At 61.0% G+C, this 21747-nt stretch overlaps 3 protein-coding genes across 3 annotated transcripts; 2 read left to right on the top strand and 1 right to left on the bottom strand.

Annotated features, from left to right (window-relative positions):
* The first annotated feature begins 2 nt into the window (after nt 1-2).
* Nucleotides 3-824, top strand: TMEM203 (transmembrane protein 203). Its single transcript, XM_039561892.1, has 2 exons — nt 3-19; nt 96-824. The coding sequence occupies exon 2, from the start codon at nt 153-155 to the stop codon at nt 561-563; it is 411 nt and encodes a 136-aa protein (XP_039417826.1). The 5' UTR covers nt 3-19; nt 96-152; the 3' UTR covers nt 564-824.
* A 5860-nt stretch (nt 825-6684) lies between these two features.
* LOC104688423 (ectonucleoside triphosphate diphosphohydrolase 8-like) lies at nt 6685-14444 on the top strand. Its single transcript, XM_039561876.1, has 9 exons — nt 6685-6957; nt 7803-7920; nt 8391-8541; nt 9536-9695; nt 10419-10652; nt 11105-11377; nt 11967-12077; nt 12885-13022; nt 13297-14444. Exons 1-9 carry the CDS (start codon nt 6835-6837, stop codon nt 13477-13479), a joined length of 1491 nt encoding a protein of 496 aa, XP_039417810.1. The 5' UTR covers nt 6685-6834; the 3' UTR covers nt 13480-14444.
* Nucleotides 14445-15181: 737 nt separating this feature from the next.
* Nucleotides 15182-21278, bottom strand: LOC104688210 (ectonucleoside triphosphate diphosphohydrolase 8-like). Its single transcript, XM_039561875.1, is given in 11 exon segments — nt 15182-15552; nt 15885-16022; nt 16282-16392; nt 16737-16997; nt 17490-17629; nt 17632-17719; nt 18254-18413; nt 18913-19063; nt 19711-19828; nt 20479-20623; nt 21136-21278. Coding segments are annotated over 10 exon segments (1503 nt in total). The 5' UTR covers nt 20605-20623; nt 21136-21278; the 3' UTR covers nt 15182-15342.
* Between the last annotated feature and the right edge of the window lie 469 nt (nt 21279-21747).

The following is a 21747-nucleotide window of genomic DNA, read 5'->3' on the forward strand; positions in this document are numbered from 1 at the left end:
GTTAGGGGCCGGTGCCGAGGCCGGGGCTGGTGCCGGTGGCGGTGCCGGGCCCGGGCCGGTGCCGGGTCAGGGGCCGGGGCCGGGCCGGTGCCGAGGCCGGGGCTGGTGCCGGTGGCGGTGCCGGGCCCGGGCCGGTGCCGTAGCCCCGGACGATGCTGTTCTCCCTGCGCGAGCTCGTGCAGTGGCTCGGCTTCGCCACCTTCGAGATCTTCCTGCACGGGCTGGCCCTGCTCGCCTTCTCCGTGCTGCTCGTGCTCAAGGTGGACGGCGCGGCCGCCGGGCTCTCCTGGTGGATCGTGTTCGTGCCCTTCTTCGCCGCCGACGGGCTCAGCACGTACTTCACCACCATCGTGTCCGTGCGGCTGTTCCAGGACGGCGAGAAGCGCCTGGCGGTGCTGCGGCTCTTCTGGATCCTCACCATCCTCAGCCTCAAGTTCGTGTTCGAGATGCTGCTGTGCCAGAAGCTGGTGGAGCACACGCGGGAGCTCTGGTACGGGCTCATCATGTCGCCCGTCTTCATCCTGCTGCAGCTGCTCATGATCCGGGCCTGCCGCGTGAACTGAGCCCCGGCGGGACGTGCCCGGCGCTCCCGGGGCCGGTGCTGGGGCTGCTCCCGTCGCTGTCCCCGTGCGGAGGGCAGGGGACGGGCTGGGACAGGGGCCGTGCCCCAGCTCGCGGCCGTGTTGCAGAGCACCACGCTTCTCCAGAAGCTCCACATCCCTGTTTGTGCTCCCTCAGCTCCCGCCTTGTCCTGCCCTGCGAGCGCTGCTGGGCGTGACAGTTATTTTATTTTAGAATAAAAATGCGTTGAAGGGTTGGGTTTATTTATAAAATTCTTCTTGCCTAGAAAGCAGTTGTACCTAAAGCTGCTGCCTGGAGAGCGGGAATTGCCCGGAGGGTGGGCAGTTGCTGTAGATCTCCTGGTATGGCCCAGACTGCTGCCCTGGCCTGCTCAGCAGCTGGCTCGTGGATTTCCATCTGTCCCCTCACCTCCCTGAGCACTTCATCCCTTCAGCACTTCATCCCTTCAGGGCGCCGACAGGGCTCTGTAAGATCGTGTTGAGATCACTGATGTGTGTGTTTTTGAACAGGAATATGATTTTTCTTCTTTGTATGTCACTCCATTTCCTGAATATGGAAGTGGGGGTGTGGGAGAGCACGGCTGATGCTGCTTCTGAAGGGGGGTCTCACTGCCCTCAGAGCCCCCAGAGAACAGGAGGAATTTGGTATTCCCTGTGGAAGTGCAGACCAGTGTGTGAGGTGCCAATGTCACGGGGATGCACCGGGTGGGATTGTTGGGGTGTCTGTGCAGGACTTGGTGATCCTTGTGGGTCCCTCCCAGCTCAGGAGATTCTGTGATTCTGCCCCACAGGTGCTCTTCAGCTCCTGTTTCACGCTGGGATGTGATCTCCCAGCGCTGGGTGATCTCCCAGGGCTGGGTGTCACCAGCCCCAGGTGCTCAGGTGAGTCTGGAGCCACTCACTGGCTCCCCTGGGCCGAGGACGTGTCAGCTGGGAGGTGGCAGCCGCCTGCTCCTCGTCACCTCAGCCCACAGCAGTGTGAGCCCAGCCCCTCTCGGTGTGGTTGTGCCACGCGCCCCGGTCACCCCGAGGGCCCCGGCCACGGGAGTTCCATCACCTGCTCCTGTCCCAGGAGCTGTGCCAGCAGCAGCCGCAGGGTCACTGCTGTGGGGCCGGCTGGGGGCCGTGGGGTGGGAGCTGTGTGGGGTCAGTGTCTGCTACAGCGCTGAGCAACTGGAGCCACAGCAGCTGAGGGACAGGAGAGCAGCAGGACGAGCAGCAAAGCCTCTGAGTCAGGAGGGGACACTCACTGAGTGGCCCTGGGGACTGATGGTGCCTCTGGACGCTCCCACAGCTCCCAACCACCAGCTAATTAATAAAGTAAGGAAGGGGCTCATCAGACCCAAAGAAGATCAAACAGATGATCACATCCCTCAGCCTCGCCGTGACGCTGCACAGGCACGGGGCCCTTTCCTGCTGCCCAGCCCGGTCCGTGAGTCCCACACTGACACCAGCCCTGTCCCTGGGTTGTGGTGTCCGAGACAGGGGAACATCCCCCGTGTGCCACATCCCCCCTGTGCCACATCCCCCGTGTGCCACATCCCCCCTGTGCCACCCGCCTCACCTGCAAGCGGCTTTGCCAGTGTTTTGCTGCTGCCTTGGAGACGAACCAGCGGTCAGCGTGTCCCTGCTCTGCTCTGAGGTAAGGCAGCTTCCCTGGGGTGTGTGGGGACACAGGGGTGACACAGTGTTGAGCAGTGGCATGGGTGTGCTGCCCTGGTGGGGGTTCTGGGGTGGGGGGATGGTCTGGCAGCCAGGACCACCCCGTGTCCCTTCCCAGGACTCATGCCTCGTGCAGAGGAGTGGCCTGCTGTGCCCAGGGCCACCAAGTCTTGGAACAAACCTTGCTGGGACATTTGCCCTGGCACCCAGCAGTGTGCAGTGCTGGCACACCAGCCTGTGGCCACACAGAATTCCTTCTGGGAGCATCCCCTTGGAGAAATCCTGCTGGAGCCTCCACCTGCTGACACCCATTCCCTGCCCAGTGTGAGCATCCACGTCTCTGGCATGGGGTGGAGATTCCCCAAGTCTCAGGCCAGCCCTCTTTCCCACGCTGGAATACACCTGGCAAAGATGGAAATCTCACCTCTGGGTTTATTTTTGCTGCTGTGGCTGGTGGGTTGGGTGTTGCTGCCAGCTGGGCCTTTCCCAAACCCAGCAGCAGGGGAGTGGCCCAGCTCCCAGATTGGAGGTCTGGCAGGTGATGCTGCTTCCCAGGGCTGGTGCTGCAGACCCCAGCCCCAAGCCCCTCTGCACCCCTGGGCTGGTGGGGAAGGAGCCTGTGCACAGCCCAGCCCAGGTGCCCAACCAGCATCCCTGTGACTGAGGGGCAGAACCAGCCCTGGCTGCCACCCTTCCCCGTGGGTCCCTGCAGGGACAGGAGCAGCCCTTGGAGAGCCATCTGAAATTGGGGTGGGTGCACTGCGGGAGAGAAGGCAGTGCTGCCGTGTCCATACAGAGCTCAGCCTGCCTGGGGCAGCACGGATGGGCCCCATGCACCAGGAGGACACAGCTCCAGCGTGACCTGAGCCTCCAGAGGGGAAAGGGGGCTCCCAAAGGACTTCTGGGAATGGGGGGCCCAAGGGACCTCCATCCCTCCCTGCAACGTGACATGGGCAGCACCTGGGGACAAGGAAGCTTCAAATAGCCCAAACTCCACCAGTCCTGCTGGAATCAGAGTGGAAGGGAGGGCTGGAGCTGGTCCCTGCTGGGATAAGTCACAGCAAGATCCAGGGTATGTCTGGCAGAGGAACACGGGGCAGGAGCAAGTGGTGCAGCTCACCTGGACATGGGAGACGCTCAGAGCCACTGCCTGCACCTCCCACCCAGGACTGGGGTGACCTCATGGAGCAGAAATTGAGTTCTGGTAAATGAGAGACTCCCTTTTTTAAACCTGAGTCAGGGTGCTTTCCTTTCAGAAGGCACCAGGAAGGTGTTGGCAATGCAGGTGATGTCATTTCACAAACACCAGTCAGCCCAGTGCCTGGCAGGGATGGCTGGGCTGGAGCCCCACTGAGTCCCCACACCAGCCTGGCAACTCCCTTCTGGGTCTCAGAGTCATTGCAAGGGCCACAGGCAAATAAATACATGTCAAAAGCAGATCAAACAGGGGTGTGTGTGTACTCTAGCCACACTTCTCCACAGCAGATTTGTCTATCACAAGCCAGAAGGAGACATTTCGTCCCTTTCTCAGTTACGAGCAAATAGCACATTTCACTCTCACCAGAGCACAGCCCTGAAGCCAAACAGGGCTGGGGCTGATGGGCCCAAGGACATGAGGGGAGCCACGTGAGAGCAGCTGCTCCTGGGGTGAGGAACCCCATGGCCCTTCCAGGTCCTGGGATGCTCGGACACCATGTAACCATGAGACCCTGAATTTTAGCAGAGACACCCCTTTGGGTGAGATTGTGTGAAGAAAATTGAGGGCTGGATGTAGCACAGAGCCAGGGAGTTGCTGGGCAGGGTCAGGGGCAATGAGGGCTCCCCTGCGCAGCATTTCCCTCCCAGCATTGCCCCGTTTGACTCAGCTGAGATAAGGCAGCTGGAACTGTGTCCTTCCATGCAGTTCCTTGTGATTCACACCCAGAGCCCAGCCAGGGCAGCATCACCTGGCAGAGCTGCAGGGCTGCATGTGGGGCCAGCAAGGGGGAAGAGCCCCTCAACAAAACCTCTGGGACTATTTCTTTACCATGAAAAGGGACAGGAAAAATAAAGTGAAGAGTTGCTCATCCTGTGTTTGGACTTGGAGCTGGAGGTTTTGGTCAGCTCTGGGTGCACACAGCCACTGGCAGTGCCTCATGTCCCTGAGAGACCAGGGCTGGTTGGTGCCTCTCTGTCCTGAGCGGGGATGAGACCCCTGTGCTCAGAACAGCCCTGTGCAGTCAGCAGGGGATTTCCAGAGCAGGGACACTCATCCACCCCTCCCACTGAATCCAGGTGTATCCAAAGGTTGTGCTGTGTGGAGGTGGGAACGCAGGAGTGGCAGCACCCCCTGGGCTTCAGGAGCCAGCCCGAAGGAGACTGCTATGGGAATGTTGAAGTGAGGTGCTGTGAGGCCACAGAGACTGTACTGACACGCCATCGCGTCACAGGATGAAAGAGAATATGTTTATTTGGTTCTTCCAGGTAAGAGTCAACTATGATTTCCAAAAATAGGTTGAGACTTGTGGGAAGTGCCCTGTGGACGTTTCCCTAAGTCTCAGAGAGGGGATTTGTTGAAATGAAGCACCACGAGAAGGTTAAAAATTCACTGCAGTACAGGACAAACAAAAGAACTTACGAAAGACGAGGGAATAACCAATCCTGCAGGAACTGAGAGCCATGACCCGAGAAGTGAAGAGCAGGAGGACACTATAAATCAAATTACAAAGCTGAAGAACAACTCTGTGTGATTCCTGTGCTCATTAGTGTAGTAAAATCCCTGCCCACAGGCTGTGATCACCCCTTACTCAGATAAGCCCCTTCCCCACAGAGCATGAACAGCAAAAGAAGCGTGCAGGGTACCTGTAAATGAGGCAGAGACTGTGAAACCAATGGCTGCACTATTCGCGGTTGGCTGTAGGGAAATGCTGACTTCTATTGCTTCAGAAGTGTAAAAGTGGGCACCTGGCACGCTCAGGGTGTGACGGCTTTGTTGATTCAGCACCCACCACCCATCTCTGCGTAGATGTGAAATAAAATCACTATCTCGACTCAGTGCGTGAATCTGCTTCCGCCACACGGGGTGAAAGATCCCAGATTGGGGATAACAGGAAGAGGGAGTGGCCCGGAGGTCTGAGGAGCGCCCGGGGACTGCTGCCCCTGATGTGACAGCACGGTGACACTGTCAGTGCACACAGCAGGAGCTCTGAAACGCCGGCAGAGGTGCTGGGCAGGGTCAGGGGCAATGAGAGCTCCCCAGCACAGCATTTCCCTCCCGGCATTGCCCCGTTTGACTCAGCTGAGGCAGCTGGAACTGGGTCTGGCCACGCAGATCCTTGTGATAGCCCCACCAGGCTCTTTCTTATCAGGGAGCTGCATCAGCAGGAAGCAGCTCGGCTGTATGCACCGAGAGAGCAGGTCCCTGTTCCCCAGCCCTTCTGCTCCCAGGGCACTCCTGGGTCCTCCCCACTCCCTCACCTCTCCTCGGGGTCTGCAGGGACCCCAGGAGCAGCACAAAGCTGGGCCAAACACAGGCAAGGGGTGACCACAGTCCCAGCTGGGCCATGACGGTGTCCTGGCCTCTCCAGTGTCCCCTGGCAAAGCCCAGCCAGTGCTGCTGAGACTCCCCTGGCAGGGCAATCCTCCCCCTCTGTGGGAGTTTCCATCTCATTGTAGGAAAACTCATTATCAGGTACCTACGCTCCGTTAGATTCCGGGGCACTGGATACTGCAAATCACTCTCACCTCTCACAGACCTTGCAGAGAGCTTGTAAAGGCAATGTTAAGGCCGGGGAGAGCAAAGAGAAAACAGAAATGGGGGGTGTGACAGCACAGAGAAGGAGAGGGCAAGGGTTAAACGCAGAGATGTGTCCTTCACCTGATTTCATTCAAATGAGGAGGAGGAACTAATGGGCTGAAGGTAAGGACAATGCCGAACTGGGCCATGAATATACACCGGCAAGACAAACAGGAGAACAGATATTCGAGACTTTCACCTAAGGCCGATGAGCTCTCAGAGAAAATAACGGGGGAAAGATTTTCCAGCAGTATCCGCTCCCAAAGGATATAAAAGGCAAGTCCAAAGTGGGGTGGCTGCATCCGGAGGAGCACAGAGCCCTGCGGGGTCCCACGGGGGCGCAGCCTGGGTGCTGCTGGAGCAGGGCTCCGGGAGTGCGGGCAGGTGAGCTGAGCTCCCTCACAGCCTGGGGAACACAGCCACCCTCCCCTGCTGCAGTGCCTCACCCCGAGCCTTTGCAGCTTCTCCCTCCTCCGTTCCCTGCAGGTTCCTCCTGCCCCTCCCAGGCCCGACCCTTCCCGGCAGTGGGCAGCCGGGCAGCAGCGGGTGTGGGACTTGGGAGGTGGCTGTGGTCCCATCATCATGGCTCTGCCAGGCTGCGGGGCAGCCAGCCCCTCTTCCCTCCAGCTCCCTGTATTTTACCCTAATATTGCTTTTCCCAGGAGAAGGTCTGATTGCTCACCGGGGTTTCTCAGTGGCACAGCTTCAGACAGCGTCAGCTTTCAGAGTGGATCTCCTTGCAGCTCTCACTGACACCGCTGCTCCCAGGTGTCCAACCTTCCTCCCGTGTTTGGGTTTCCAGGAGCCTTCACCCCAATGCTGGCTAAGAAGAAGCCCTTCACCAGTGCCATCGTCGGGGCGCTGGTGGCACTCTCCATCATTGCCCTGGTTCTCAGCCTGGTGAGGGTTGAAGATGTGACGCTGCCACCCACGGTCAAGGTGAGCCCTGAGAAGGTCCCTGAGCACCTGTGGTGAGCCCAGTCACCCTGGGCAGGTGCCCAGAGCCAGCAGCTGGTCCGTGGGGCTCGGAGGGGATGTGGGCTCAGGACCTGCCTGGCAGTAGCAGGGTGGGTGTTTTGTCCCCACCTCGGGGTGCAGGCAGAGGAAAGTCAGAGGGGAAGCCTCCTCTGGAGCTCATCACCATGCTGTGCCGGGTTTGGAGATTACCTTGGGGTGGGTGGGTAGGGCAGAGCCCTGCCCTGCTCCCTCTGCTCTGCCAGGGCACGGTACCTCTGTGTGCCCTTTGTTCTGACCCTCACACCATGGCACAAGCATCCTGCCTCCCCCTGTCGTGCCCTGGGCACAGCACCCCACCCCAGCTGCTGGAATGGGCTGGCAGGGGTTCGGGTTCAGGTTTTATGGGGGTGAGGCAGGTGGCTGAGAGCGCCTGGAGAGGCCCTGCCATCCCTGGCCAGGCTGGGTGCAGCCACGGGGCAGCAGGGAGCACGAGAGGTGGGAGAGCTGCAGGCCCCACGGTGGGGCCAGTGTGGACACAAAAGGTATGTGACCATGAAAGAAAATAAAAAAGCATGAGAAAACAACAGGAAATGTTTGTGTGATCTGGCATTGCAGCACAGGCCTCAGCAAGGGAATGACGAAGTCCCTTAGTCACTGCGGGGGGCTGAGAGCACTGCTCTGCTCTGCCACGACACAGCTGATGGGTTTTGTGCCTCAGACATGGGTTTTGGGGAATCTTCTGGCCCCTCTGCCTTGGCAGGGCCACAATGGGGCCAGGGCCAGGCTGCTGCTCCTCCACCTTGATTATGTCTTCGTTTCCCTTCCAGTATGGGATGGTGTTTGATGCGGGCTCATCCCACACCTCCCTGTTTGTCTACGAGTGGGATTCAGACAAGGAGAACGACACGGGAGTGGTCAGCCAGACCCTGTCCTGCGATGTGCAGGGTCAGTATCCCCCTGCCATGGGCTCTGCCTGCCCTGTTCGGGTGGTGGGGGGGGTGACCTGGCGGGACAGCGCTGTCCCTCGGGCTGGCACTGCGGGCACGGGGGAGCCGTGGCTGTGGCCGGGTGTTCCCTGAGCCCCGGGCCCTCAGCGCCGTGGGGTGCCCACGCTCTGGGGGGGACCAAAGCACCTTGATGGTGAATCGGTTTTTGTTCCTCCACCTTGGGGTGCCCCCATCTGCTGTCCTGGCTGGAGAAGGTGTCACCTGTAGTGACTGGGGACACTGCAGGAAGCATGGGAGATGCGGGAGAGGAATGGAAGTGTGGGTCAGTCAGGTCTCAGGGGCCCTGGGAAAGCACCTTTGTTGCTAAGAGGTGACAGCCCTCATGGCCCTGTGCCCTCTTGCTCCCACAACCCTGACCCAAGCCGTTCCCATCAGCCCATCCCATGTCCCATCCTGACTCTTTTCCAGGGCAAGGCATATCAAGCTATGCCAGCAATCCCCCTGAGGCTGGCAATTCCTTAAGGGAGTGCCTGGATAAAGCCCTGCAGGTTGTTCCTGCTGAGAAGCAGAGGGATGCCCCTGCCTACCTCGGAGCAACGGCTGGCATGAGGCTACTGAGGTACTGCTGTGGGGCTGGGGGTGACAGCAGGGACAAAGCTGCAACAGCCACTGCCAGGACAGTTCCTGCACAGGGCCAGGACCCCAGCTCCCCCTGTGCCATGAGCAAACCACTGGGGAGGGAGGGGAAGGGGAAAAGGCAGCCTGGGGGGGACACAGGATGCTCAGGACACAGGCTGAACTGTCCTGAGCAATGTCTGCTGGGACGTCCCAGGATGGTGCTGCATGCCCAGTTCCAAGCAAGAAATGCTCTTCAGAGCTCTGTTTGCTCTTCATTATTCCTTGAAAACAAGGAGATTGGGATGCCACCAGGAGCTGTGCCACCTGCCCAGGTGGGTGGGTGCTGGTGGGGCAGAGGTGGGAGGTGAGGAAGTGCTGCAGGTCCTGCCCTCACCTTTCACCAGCCCCTATTAGCTCTCTTCAAATGCCAGCCTTCATTTCATGGCTCTTGGTTTTATGGCTGCAGAAAGCTCATGTTATTTCTGTGCCCTGGCAATCAGACCTGGGAAGGAGCTGGGGCATAGCCTGAAGGTTGCTCACTTCAGAGAGCAAGAACAGCCCTGAGACATCTTCCCCACTGAGAGGTCTGAACCCAGGCTGGAACCTTCCCAAAAAAACCTGGAGGCCAGCAACCAGCCCTGCCTTGGGCACAGCCAGCGGGTGATGCTCAGACCCGGGCCTTGCAGCACAACCCCCTCTAGCCTCCTGCACTTGGGCAGGGAAGGGTGGCCTGGGAAAGCTCTGGGTGACTGGGATCAAGCTGCACTGGAGGGGAGAGGTTGCTCTTGCCCCTAGATTGGCAATGCCAAGCTGAGATCACTGGGATTTACCCCTCGTGAGCAGCTCTGGCAAGTCACATGGCAGGAAACACCCACTCAAACAGACTGCTTGTTGCAAAGCCTGGGAGTATGTGGAACTGGGAGAGAACCAGACCCTTTCCTTGCATTTCCTCTTGTGTAGCTGGCTATGTGTCCTGTCCTTTGCACCCTTCCTAGGGAACAGAACAGCTCAGCAGCAGAGCAAGTCCTGGCCGAGGTTGCTAAAACCATGCAGGAGTACCCTGTGGCTTTCAAAGGGGCTCGAATCCTTACAGGAGAGGAGGAGGGGGCTTATGGCTGGATCACCATCAACTACCTGCTGGACTCCTTCACCAAGGTGGGAGAGGGGTGGAACACCCACTCCTTGGCTAATACAGCTTCTCTGATTTTCCTTAAGCTTTCTCAGTGCAGGAGAGGTCAGGGTTGGCAGCTTTTGGGAATGATCCAGGGGAAAGAGACACATCCTCTGGCTTGCCCACAGCAAGCAAGGAGGGAGAACTCAGGAACGAGGGTATCTGCTAAGAGCTCAGGGCAATCTCCACACCGTGTGGACAGAGGGACTCTCGGGACAGCGAGGTCAGTGCAGCACAGCTGGGCTTTGTCTCCCTGCCCTGGGAAGCTCCATCTCCCTGTGCTGCTGGGAGACTCCAGCTGAAGGCAGCTCAGACCAAAGCTCTGTCCCAGCCCTGCCACAGCTCAGAGTGGTGCTGGCAGTGTCAGGCTCCTGTGGGGGCTGTTGGAGGATTCTTGGATAGAAATCCTTCCTCTTGCACCGGGACCCCTGCAGCCTCCTCGGGAAGGGCAGGTCCCCAAGCCACTCCCGACCAGCACTTTGGCCTGGGGATGGTGACTCAGAGCCAGGTGAGCCCACAGCACATCAGCACCTGCTGACCACCAGAGAGCTCCCTCTCTGTCCTGGCTCTGATAAATACCCCGGCTGGTGGGGGGGCTCACACACAGAGTGAATTTAGGAACAAAATCCTGTTGCCTTCAATGGGATGAGAATTCTGCTCAGGGCATTCTGTGCTACTCCTCTTCCTCTCCTGGCTCTCCCTGGCAGTACTCCCCCAGAGCACACGCGTGGCTTCGTCCGGAGGCAGCCAACATTTTTGGGGCACTGGACCTCGGAGGAGCATCCACTCAAATCAGCTTTATGCCCGAAGGTTCAACAATGAGCCAGAATGAAGCCTCTGAGTTCACCCTGTATGGGTACAGCTACAACATCTACACCCACAGCTACCTCTGCTACGGGCAGAACGAGATGCTGAAGCGGCTGGCGAAGGAATTAATTGTGGTGAGAGGCAGCTGAGGGGTAATTGGCCTGTGGTGTCATGATGCCAGCCACAGAGCTGTCAATGCAGAAACTAAGGACAGGCAGGGCTCTTCTGGAGAGGCGTCAGCAAGGACTGAGAGCAAGGACAGACTCCTTGGAGCATGGCAGGGCAAATGTGGAGAGGAGCACGGACATCACGGAATCACAGACTGGTTTGGGTTGGAAGGGACTTTAGAGCTCATCTTGTTCCACTCCCCTGCCATGGGCAGGGACACCTTCCACTAGACCAGGGTGCTCCAAGCCCTGTCCAACCTGGCCTTGGGCACTTGCAGGGATGGGGAAAATGTCAAAAGGGGCAGTTTGGGATCTTCTGGCTTTATATGGTGTACAGAAATGCAGGACCAGGCTCTTCTCAGAGGTGCAAAGTGCCAGGAGGGTCTGGAGGAGCTGCAGCTGCATTTTGCTGTCCCCAGGAGTCGTTCCCCAGCACACGAGTCCACCACCCCTGCTACCCAAAGGGCTACAACGAGACCGTCTCGCTGTCCTCCTTCCACACCAGCCCCTGCACCGAGGGCAGCCACCCGCGCCTGCCCCTGGGCGACAGCAGCGTCACCCTGGAGGGCAGGGGCAACGCCAGCGGGTGCCTGGCAGCCCTCAGGAAGCTGTTCAACTTCTCGGCGTGTGGCCAGAGCCAGGACTGCACCTTCGACGGTGTCTACCAGCCCCCGCTGCGGGGGCAGTTCATTGTAAGGCAAACCCGTCCTCCCACCTCCCTCGGAAGGCGGCCCCGGGGCTGGGGTGTCCCTTGCTGCCCCCTGGCACTGTCACCTCCTGCAGGGAACGGGGCAAGGAGCTCCCCAAGCACCACGGCCTGAGGGCGTGCCAGGGATTGCTGCTGGGTGGTTTTCCAGCCAAATCCCCAAATGGGACCATGTTGAGAATCATCGAATCCCAGACTGGTTTGGGGTGGAAGGGACCTTCAAGCTCTTCTCGAGCCACCCCTGCCATAGGCAGGGACACCCTCCACTATCCCAGTTTGCTCCAAGCCCTGTCCATCCTGGCCTTGGGCACTCCCATGGATTTGTTAATAAAACAGGGGTTTGTCAAATCCCAAGTGTTTGGTGAAAACCCAGGAGTTGAGACAGCAGCCTTCAGGCAAGGCTCTGGCTGTGTGCACCAGCCCCCAACCCATCACCTGCTGGGACAGGGACAACAGTGCCCCGGGACTTCCTGGGATGGGACAAACCCTGTGAAGGAAAATCCCACGTCCTGCTCCAGGCAGCTGCCTGGGGTCCCCACTGCAGCTCACCGGTGTTTCTGTCTCTCACCTTGCAGGCCTTCTCTGCCTTTTACTATAACTTCAAGTTCCTGAACCTGACGGAGGGGCAGCCGCTGGCCGTGGTCAGAGAGGCCATCGAGGGGCTCTGCACCAGGAGCTGGGAGGATGTACGTTCCTCAGGATGGAGGCTGCGTGGAAGATTGACAAGCAAAGGGGTCCTGCGGTGGGGAGAGGGAGCAAGGCTGCCTGGTTCTGAGCTGTGCCCTACACAGCAGAGCCACCCCTGAGCTCTGTGTGGAGCCAGCACTGTCCTGCATCCACTCGTGGCTCATACACCCTTGGGGAAAGGGCAGCCAGGGCAGGCAAGGGCAGCAGGATCTCATCTCCAGGAGCTGGGGATGGAGGTGGGAATGGGGATGAAGGTGGGCAAGGAGGATGGTGAGAGCAGAGCCAGCTGCTGGCACCATGCTGGAGATGAGTCAAATCTTGGAATCATAGAATTCCAGACTGGTTTGATTTGGAAGGCTCATCTTGTTCCATATCCCTGCCATAAGCAGGGACATATTTCACTAGACCAGGTTGCTCTAAGCCCATCCAGCCTGGCCTTGAACACTTCCAGGGATGGGGTAGCCACAGCTTCTCTGGGCAACAAATGGGGGTGGATAAGCCCAGGGATGTGTCAGCACCCAATGGGGCAGAGAGCAGGAGGCCCTTGCAGGAGGAGGCTGAGATGGGAGAATCTGGGGCAGGAGGAGCTACAATATCCATCTGTGTTTCCATGTGGAGTGTAGATCCTCCCCACAGGAGTTGCACTGTATAGAAATCCAAAATCACTGCCTGGCCCAGAAGTCTCCCTCTGGATGCTGGTGACTGGGCAGCCACTGCCGCTCAGGCAGCACATGTCAGGGCTTTGTCTCTGTACAGAAATTGCCTGTGAATAACTTCCCTTCATCCCCAAACATTTCCCACCCCAGCTGTCTTCCAGCTACCCCAAAGAGAATCCCAAGCGACTGCCTAAATACTGTGCCAACGCCAACTACATCCTCACACTCCTGCTCGATGCCTACAAGTTCAACGAGACCAGCTGGAACAACATCTTCTTCCAGATGAAGGTGGGCAGCGCTCCCAGCCTGTGAGGGGGAGCAGAGCAGCACCCTGTTGTGGGGTGCTGGGGAGAACCAGCCCCATGTTGGGGTGCTGGGGGGAGCCAGCCCCTCTGTGGGGGTACTGGGGAGCAGCGGTCCAGAGAGCCCTGCCTGCCCCCCATCCTGGCGTGGCACTGCTGTGGGGACACGCTGTTCGGGCTGAGCAGGAGCGGGTGGGTGGCCCTGTGGCAGCGGTGGCTTTCCTGCAGGGCTAACCCCCCGTCCCCTCTCTCCGGGGCAGGCGGGGAGCTCCGACGTGGGCTGGACGCTGGGGTACATGCTGAACCTCACCAACATGGTCCCGGCCGAGGCTCCAGCCAGGGTGAAGGGGCACAGGCCTTCCCTGTGGGCTGCGGCCGTCATCTTCATCATCCTCACCCTCGTCTTGGGGCTCGCTGCCCTGCTCCTGCTGCTGTGGGTGTAGGAGCCTGGCCGTGTCTGGGAGCCCAGCGGGATCAGACCAGGGCTGCAGGGCCGTGCTGGAGTCCCCAGTGCAGGACTGGCAGCCTGGGGCTGGCTCTGTGCTGCTGAGCACATTCACCTCTACAGCTCCAGAGCAGTGGGATCTGCTTTTCCATGGGGCTGGCCCCCAGCACGCAGACAGGCACTCTCTGAGGTTTCCAGAGGAGCTCCACTCCCATGGAGACCCAATGGGATCAGCCTGCAGAAGCCTCAGCCAAGCCTGTGTGCCTCCTGTCACCGCTCTGCGTGTCACAGACACGGCTCCATCCCGCCGGCCTGGCCGTGGGGCTGTGGAGAGCCAGCCTGGCCGTGGGGCAGTGCCCCAGTGCCAGCCTGGTGGGGCACAGTGCAGGCACCTGGGGACAGGGTGCTCCATGCAGTGCCGGTGTGACCACGGTCAGCAACAGCCAGGCGGGTCCCTGCCAGCCTGAGGGACGCTCTGGGGTCCCTGTGGGGCTGATGTGGAGATGGGCTTGGAGAGAGAAGGAAAACTGAGCACCCAAAGTCAGAAGTGTGGTCCACGCCCCTCCAGAGAGTCCATCTCATCTCATCATCTCATCAGCTTGTCATGTCATCTCATCCCATCATCACATCTCACCCCTCACCTCATCATCTTCCTTTTCGCCTGGAATAAAGGGATTGAAGCTCCTCAGTGCCTTCCTGGAGACAGCGCTGTCCTACGGGCAGAAGGCCTGGACCCCGTGGGTGTCAGGATGAGGCTCCAGCAGGCTGTGAGTCCTGCCCTGCACGTGCCTCAGCTGGGTCCTGCCCACAGCCTTTGCCCTTGGTTCTGCTCGTTTTTATCTGCCCTGTGGATGGTTCATGTTGCTGTTTGCGTTCCCACAGTGAGGAGCAGACCTTTGGCGTCCCTGTGGAATGCTGGGCACCTCCCAGCTCTCGTCACCCAAATAAACGTTGTAATAGGCAGCACGTGCGGAAATGCCTGTTACTTTGCTCCCAAATAGTTGTGATTTCCTTCCTTCCCTCTCCCAAGTAAGGGCTGGTGATGATGGAGACTCAGGGGAGAGGCAACAAATCTGCGGGAGGTGTCCCTGGAGACACTGAGGTGTCTGCTGGAACTTGGAGAGGAGCCAGCAGCGCACAAGGACAGGCCTTTTCCTTCTGAGAGGAGGGGTCTCAACACACCCCTCACTTGGCTGCCAGTGGGACTCCCCAGAAATGTAAGGAACTGCCTCTGCCATGTCCCAGAAGTGTTCCCACGTCACCCTGTGTTGGGAAGGCAGGATGAGCTGTCTTCCAGGCACAGGGTGCAGCTGCACTGGAGAGACCCTCATGCAGGAGAGCAGGGGGCTGTGCCATCCCTCCCTCACAGGGCTTCCCAGTTCTGGGCAGAGCCCAAGTCCTGTCTACCAGGCCAGTGCCCCACACCCCAGTGGCACGGCCCCTGGGGCTGGTGCTGGCCATGGGAGATTCAGACCCTGACTGGGACGGGGCAGGACACGTGTGCCCCACTCTGCTGTGGGCTGTAACCAGCCCTGTGACAGTCCCACTGCTGCCAGACCGCCCTGATGCCCATCTCCAGCCACCCCACAGCACTGAGGTCCCTAGGCCCCAGCGCTGAGCCCCTGCCCTGCATGGCCAAGCCCTCCCTCCTGGAGCATCTCAATCAGCAGCGCGGGAAAAGGAGAACCAGAGAGCACACGGCTGTGAGGAGGATGCTTTACAGCTGTGCCAGTGCCAGCTCACCAGGCCACGACTCAGGGCCCCCCAGGACAAGTCCATGGCCCCTGGGCACACAGGCGTGATTCCCAGGAAGCAGCTCCTTGCAGAGGTGTGGCAGCAGGACTCGGTGGAGGCAGTGCTGCTACAGGTGCTCATAGCCCGAGGAGTTCCTCTGGCAGCACGTGGCTGCGAGCAGGCAGAAGGTGAGGATGAGCATGATGGCCAGAAGAACCGTGGCTGCTATCCAGCTGCAGCTCGGGAGGCCTGTGACTGCTGCGGGAGGCTCCGAGGGGATCATGTTGGTGAGATTGAGCATGTAGCCCAGAGTCCAGCCCACATCTGTGTTAGCAACCTGCGCAGACAGAGGGGCAAGAGGGATGGCAAAGGCTGCAAAGTACCAGGCAAACTAGAGAAGAGCCTGCATCCCCAGGTCCTGCTCTACAACCACCATTTCTGTGCCCACCTGGGGCTGCAGAGGTCCCAGCAGTGACATAAACTGGGGGAGAGCATAAAGGGCCAGGCCAGGTGTCCCAGCAGCTGCGTGAGTGTAGCTCAAGAGCTGCCCTGGGTACGGGCAGTGGGGCCGTGCTGTCCTGGTGTCCCCATCCCCAGCAGCAGCAGGGTGGGCACAAGGCACTTCCTGGCACAGAGTGTGAATCTGGGGGCTGCTGGATGCTCTCGTACCTGCTGGACAAAGTGGATGCTGGGCCACGTCGTGTGGCTGAACTTGTAGCCTTGCAGGAGAAGGGTGAGGCTGTAGGAGCTGGCTGTGCAGGCGTCACGGAGCTGGGTCCTGCTCGCCATGGGGAACAATAGCTGCAGCTGCAGAGGGGGGAGAACAGGGGGAGGCTGGACACGGAGCAGCGCTGGGTGTGCCCACACTGGGAACAGCCTGCAGTGCAGCTGGGAGCAAAGACCGGCAGAGCAAGGAGGCCCAGGGGGCTGCAGGCTGCTCTCCCATCCCTCTCCAGGTCCAGAGACCTTTGTGCTCCTCCTGGCTCTCTCCAGCTGTCCACAGCAGAGGATGGGCTGTGGATGAGCCCTCAGTGCCCACGAAATGAACTCCTGGGCAGAATCTCACCTGCTCCCAGCTGCTGGAACAGATCTGCGCGATGGTGGCATTGACTGAGCTCAGGGACTGCCCTCCTGTGAGGTTCAGAAAGTGAAGGGTGTGATAAAACCCCGAGAAGGCCTGTGTGTGTTGAGACCAAAGGTGACAGGTTAGTGAAGCACTCAGGCCACTGATACCCCCACCCCTTTGCAGGGTCCCTGTATGGCCCCGCTCAGCACTGCACTGATGGCAGTGACCCTGTGGGAGGGAGCTTGGGAGTGCTGCCTGCAGGGACAGGGACTGGTCTGGGAGAGCAGAGGTCTGGGGCTGCCTGGCACGCGGGTCAGCACCCTGTGTGTCCCCATGTGTCAGGCACATCCCAGCTCCAGGGCTGGCACTACTCAGACACTCCCCTAGAGCAGTTCTCCAGGGGTTATGCCACAAACTCCCATCACGCCCCCAGGCGTGGGGATGGAGCTGCTTACGAAGAACTGTCCCCGCACGGGGGGCTGGTACACCCCATTGAACCCGCACGGCCACTGCGCCCCGCAGCTGAAGTTGAAGAGTCTCTGCACGGCCGTGCCACACGCGGCTGGGTCCCCTGTCCCCGTCACCGTGAGGACAAGGGCAGGGCTGGCTGAGCTGGGTGCACGCACACAGGGGCTGTCGTAGAGCTCAGCCACGGTGATGTTCTCCTGGTACCCCCGCGGGTAGCAGGGGTGGGAGATCTGGGCACTCGAGCTGGCCTGGAGAGAGATGGAGCCATTAATGGGGCTGGGGTGCACTGAAACCCTTCCCACAGCCCATCCCAAAAGGCAGGACCTACACCCCAGGAGGACTGGATGCAGCCCAGCTGTGAGCTCCCTGAGCATCCCCGGCTCCCACAGCACGGGGCTCTGCCTCTGTCCCGGGCAGTTGTGCAGGGACTGTGCTGGGAAACCTCTCTCTGGGCAGCAATGGAGCGAGGCCAAGAGAATGGTGACAGCAAAAACCCTGCGGGTACAGCCGGGCTTGGGAAATTACAAAAATGCCACTCCATGTCAAGACAGGGGGAGAAGGGAGCCCTGGCTGGCAACCACCACCTCCTTCCACCCAAATGAGGGAATCTGGGGGTTCCCTAGATAAAATCCAAGCCTCTGCCAATTCCCAACTCTTTGCCCACAGGCACACCCAACATTGCTGCGGGAATGTGCCATGGCCCTGGGAGACGGCTGAGCAGCCCCCGCGCCCCGTGGCACCTGGTGCAGGGCTGCCAGCAGCATCTTCAGGGCCTGGCTCTGCCCGTAGCACAGGTAGCTGTGGCTGTACAGGGAGTAGTTGGTGCCGTAGAGCCGGAAGAACACGGACGTGTTCCTGTCCTCCACGGGCACCCCGGGCTGAAGGTGATCTGCGTCGAGGCACCGCCAAGGTCCAGAGCTCCCAGCACCTCGGTGTCCTGGGGATGTTCCCATCTCTCTGCAAACGAGAACTGGCCCAGCACACAGCAGGGGTCAGGCTGAGCTGCAGCCACTCACACTCACGCTCCCTTCCCTCCAGGAGCTTTGGCCTCCGAAGCCCCAGAGGCACCTTCCACGTGCTCCTGGCTCCCTGTTTGACCCCTGCCTGCCCACATCCTCCTCATCCCACAGACACTTCCACGGAGCACTGAGGTGGGGCCTCTTGGCTGCTGCACATCTGCTGGGATCTAGACACTTGGAGGAGGGAAAAAGCAACTCTGTCACCCGGAGGCTGACGCCGCTGCCGTATCCCTGTGATCCCAAAATCCGCCCGTGTGTCAGCACAGGACTCCAACAGGGCCAGGCTGAGCTGGACACAAAGATCCTGTTAATCACAGTCATGGGGTTGAGTCTGCAGCCCACGACCACAGCGGGGGACATTTGCTTGGCTGCCCAGTGCCCCAAAGCCCCCTTCTTCCCTCCTCTGGGCATAAGGCACCCTGGCTGTCGCTCAGACAGGGACATTCTCCCCGCTCCCCCTGCCCTGCCCTCTCCCCGAGCTGCACCTTGACCAGGGTCTCCAGCAGGTAGTTGACAGTGATCCAGCCAAAGGAGCCCTCCTCGCTCCCCGTCAGGATCCGAGCTCCGCGGAAATCCACAGGGTACTCCCCAATGGCCTTGGACACCTCGGCAAAGACCTGCTCGGCCTTGGTGCTGTTCTCCATCCTGCCAGCAAAGGCACAAACCCCTCAGGGGCTGCAGGCCCCGGCTGGCAGCTCTGGGAGCCGCGCTGGCAGCGAGAGGCTCCGGTGCCCTGCCAAGGAGCTGCTCGCAGACATCTCCCCAGCACTGCCCTGCCTGCAGGTGGCTCCTGCAAACCCCAAACCCCTCACCCGGCGCCTTGGCACTCTCCCTAAAAGCGCTCCCTAAAAGCGGGCTCTGCTGGAGCACCGGCAAAGTTCACGCCAGTCCGGCCAAGGGGCTCATCCCCTCTGGGGCTGCTGCCAGGCTGCGGCTGCAGAGGGCTGGGCTGTCCCCTGGGCACGGCCAGCGGCTCTCCGGGCACCCCACGGCACTGCAGACAGGGATGCTCTGCCCGTGGCCACGGCCTGGCCGGGCAGCAGCCCCGTGCCCCAGCCCGTGTGCCCCAGCGCCAGCCCCGGCTGCGGCTGCGGCGCAGGAGCGCCGGGCAGGGCGGGCGGTGCCAGCCTGGCAGTGCCGGTACCTCAGCAGCCGCATGCCGGCCGTGGCCCCCAGGTACGTGGGGGTCTCCCGCTGCTGCTCGGCCGGGACGATCTTCATGGCCCTGTCCAGGCAAGGCTTCAGGCTGGCGCCGGCCCCCGCGGGGTTGTCTGCGTAGCTGGAGATGCCGGGTCCTGCCAGAGGGAAGCGGTGATGGAGGGAGCCCAGTGCCACCCGCAGGGACAGCACAGCAGGGGACATGTCCACCCATTCCCCAGGGAGCTCTGCTGGGCCTGCTCAGACATACCCAGATGTCCCAGCCATTGCCCCAGCCCTGCCGTGTCTGGTGCAGCACAGACACCAAAATGCAAACGGCTGCCCCCGGAAGCAGTCAGGCACCACCTGAGCAGAGACACCAGATTGCTCAGGGACTCATGCAGAGCTTTGGGGAGGCCCTGTGGGCACACGAAGCTGCATGCCATGAAAGAAGGTGTGAACAGATGTTGTGGTAAGAGCCAAGGAAACTGGGGCAAGGGAGGAGCAAACTGCATGTCCAGCATCCCAAGCTGTGACGTGATGCATATCTGGACAGGACAGGCTGCAGGACCTGCATTAACTGGGGGCCAAATTCCTCACCCACCTCAGCACCCCCCAATGACTGTAGGGCTCCCTCAGGTGCAGACTGACTGTCCCCTAACCCTTTCCTGTGGTTCCTCACAGGGCAATCTCCTTTCAGCCCAGAGCAGGCTGAAAGACTTGGATCAGCAATGGTGCTGTGAGTTTGGGGCAGCGACCCAGGAGGCTGGGCATGGAGAGGGAGGACAGATCCTGGCACACTCACCGGACACGGAGCAGGCCTCCACCTGGGAGACGATGCCGGTGCCGTTCTCCTTGTCCGCGGGCCACCGGTAGATGTAGAGGGACGTGTGTGTGGAGCCAGCGTCAAACACCAGACCGTACTGGGGAGGCACAGGGGACACGGGGTCACAGCTGGCTCGGGGCCACACCAAGTGCCACGGGGGTTTCTGAGAGCTTCTGCTCCTGCTTCCCCTGTGTGACCGTGGGCAGCAGAGGTTTGCTCGTCCAGCCTCCCTTTAGCAGCCCTGCTCCACCTCTAACAGCCCCGGTTTCGCCTCTCCAGCGAGTTACAGCTCAGGAAAGACGCGCAGGTCAGCGGGGTGAGTCGCAGAGCAGGGAGGCATCCGGGCATGTCCCAAAGGGCTCAGGCTGCTCCCAGGCCTTTAGCAAATCTCACAAAACCTGACATATTTTAGCAGACCAGCAGCAGAAAGCAGCAGGGGAGAGAAGTGTAAACCCAACAGGTGACCTGGGTGTCTGTAAACAGGGAAGAGAGTGCCTGTGGGGGCAGCTGGAGCAGCCGTGGGGAGAAGGCTGCACTTCTCTCTCCCATCCTTAGCAAGCAGCCAGGACCGTGGTTTGGGGGAGGCTGATCTGCCCAGCGCCACCTTGATAAGGTTAAGTCCTGGAAAGCTGGGCTCGTTATGGGGAAACTTGCAAGCTGAGAGGAAGGCAGGGCTGATGGCAGAATGAGAGGTGGAAAGGGGCTGGTGGCATTCCCAGGCTACCCCAGGTCTCACTGGACACCTACTTTGAACCTGGTAGGAACGACAGCATCCTTCGCCGGGATCAGGACCAGGACGAAGACGGCCACCGTCAGCAGTCCCAGCACGGCCAGCCAGCCCCGGCCCACCGCCCTGAGCAGGCGCGGCGACATTGATGGTCTTTGGGGAGGTCTGTGGGAAGGGATGGATTTGGGAGGGGTCACTGGGGAGGGAGGGTCTTTGGGAGGTTTGCGGGGGGCGTGGTCTTTAGGAGGAGGGTCTGCAGAGAAGGGCTGTGGGGAGGGGTGGCTTTGGGAGGAGGGTCCGAGGGGTGGGAGGGTCTTTGGGAGGAGGGTTTGGGGGGAGGGATGGTCTTTGGGAGGCGGGTCTTGGGGCGGGATGGTCTTTGGGAGGACCTAGGGGACGGGGAATCTTTGGGAGGGTCTGTGGGAAGGGATGGTTTTGGGAGGGTCTGCGAGGAGGGAGGGGCTTTGTCAGGGCAGCCCCAACCCGCCTGCCCGTGCTCCGAGCCTCCGGCCCCTCCGGAGTCCCCTTCTCTCGGCACCTCGGGGTCCCCCCACCTCCTGACTGACCCCCTGGGACACGAGGCGGGCGGCTGGGGAGACCATGAGCTTGTCTGGCCCCGAGCCGCCGGGAAGGGGCAGGGGCGAAGCTCCCGCCTGCCGCAGTCCGGCCGTCCGTACCTGCGCCCGGAGCCCTGTCCGTCCCTCCGTGGGGCGGCGATCGGGGCACAGCCCGTTCCCCGCCGGCCCCGGGCCCGGCCCGCCCCAGCCGAGCAGAGCGAAGCGAAAGCGGAGCGGAGCCGCTCTCGGACGTCCGGGACGGCCCCGGCCGGGGCGGGCTCTGGGCGCTGCCGCGGGCGGAGAGAGCGGGGGAGCTCCGGGGCTGCCGCTGCCCGCACCGGACACCCGGCCACGGGGCTCTGGCCATGGGCAGGTCCTGGCCATGGGGACAGACGGGACCCTGGCAATGGGGATGGCTCCCTAGCCGTGGGGACAGTTCCGTCCCTGACCGTGGGGATGGATCCCACGTGGATGGCTGTGGGGACAGCACCTGCCAGGTCCTTCCTGTTTCAGTCCCGAGCCCCGCTGCCAGCCTGGCTCTGCCTGCAGCAGGACAGTGGGGGTCCGGCAGAGCCGGGTGACAGCAGGGTGACAGCAGGGTGACAGGGCAGGCTCGGCCCCTCGCGGTGTGCTTGTGCCGCAGGTCTGGCAGGGGTGTCTGGGGACTCCCGGAGCTCAGCTGCTGCCCCGTCCCGGCGCCAGGGACTCGCAGGCTCCCGGGGCAGGGGCTGC

The sequence above is a fragment of the Corvus cornix genome, chromosome 17, assembly GCF_000738735.6.
Source record: "Corvus cornix cornix isolate S_Up_H32 chromosome 17, ASM73873v5, whole genome shotgun sequence".
Lineage (NCBI taxonomy): Eukaryota > Metazoa > Chordata > Aves > Passeriformes > Corvidae > Corvus > Corvus cornix.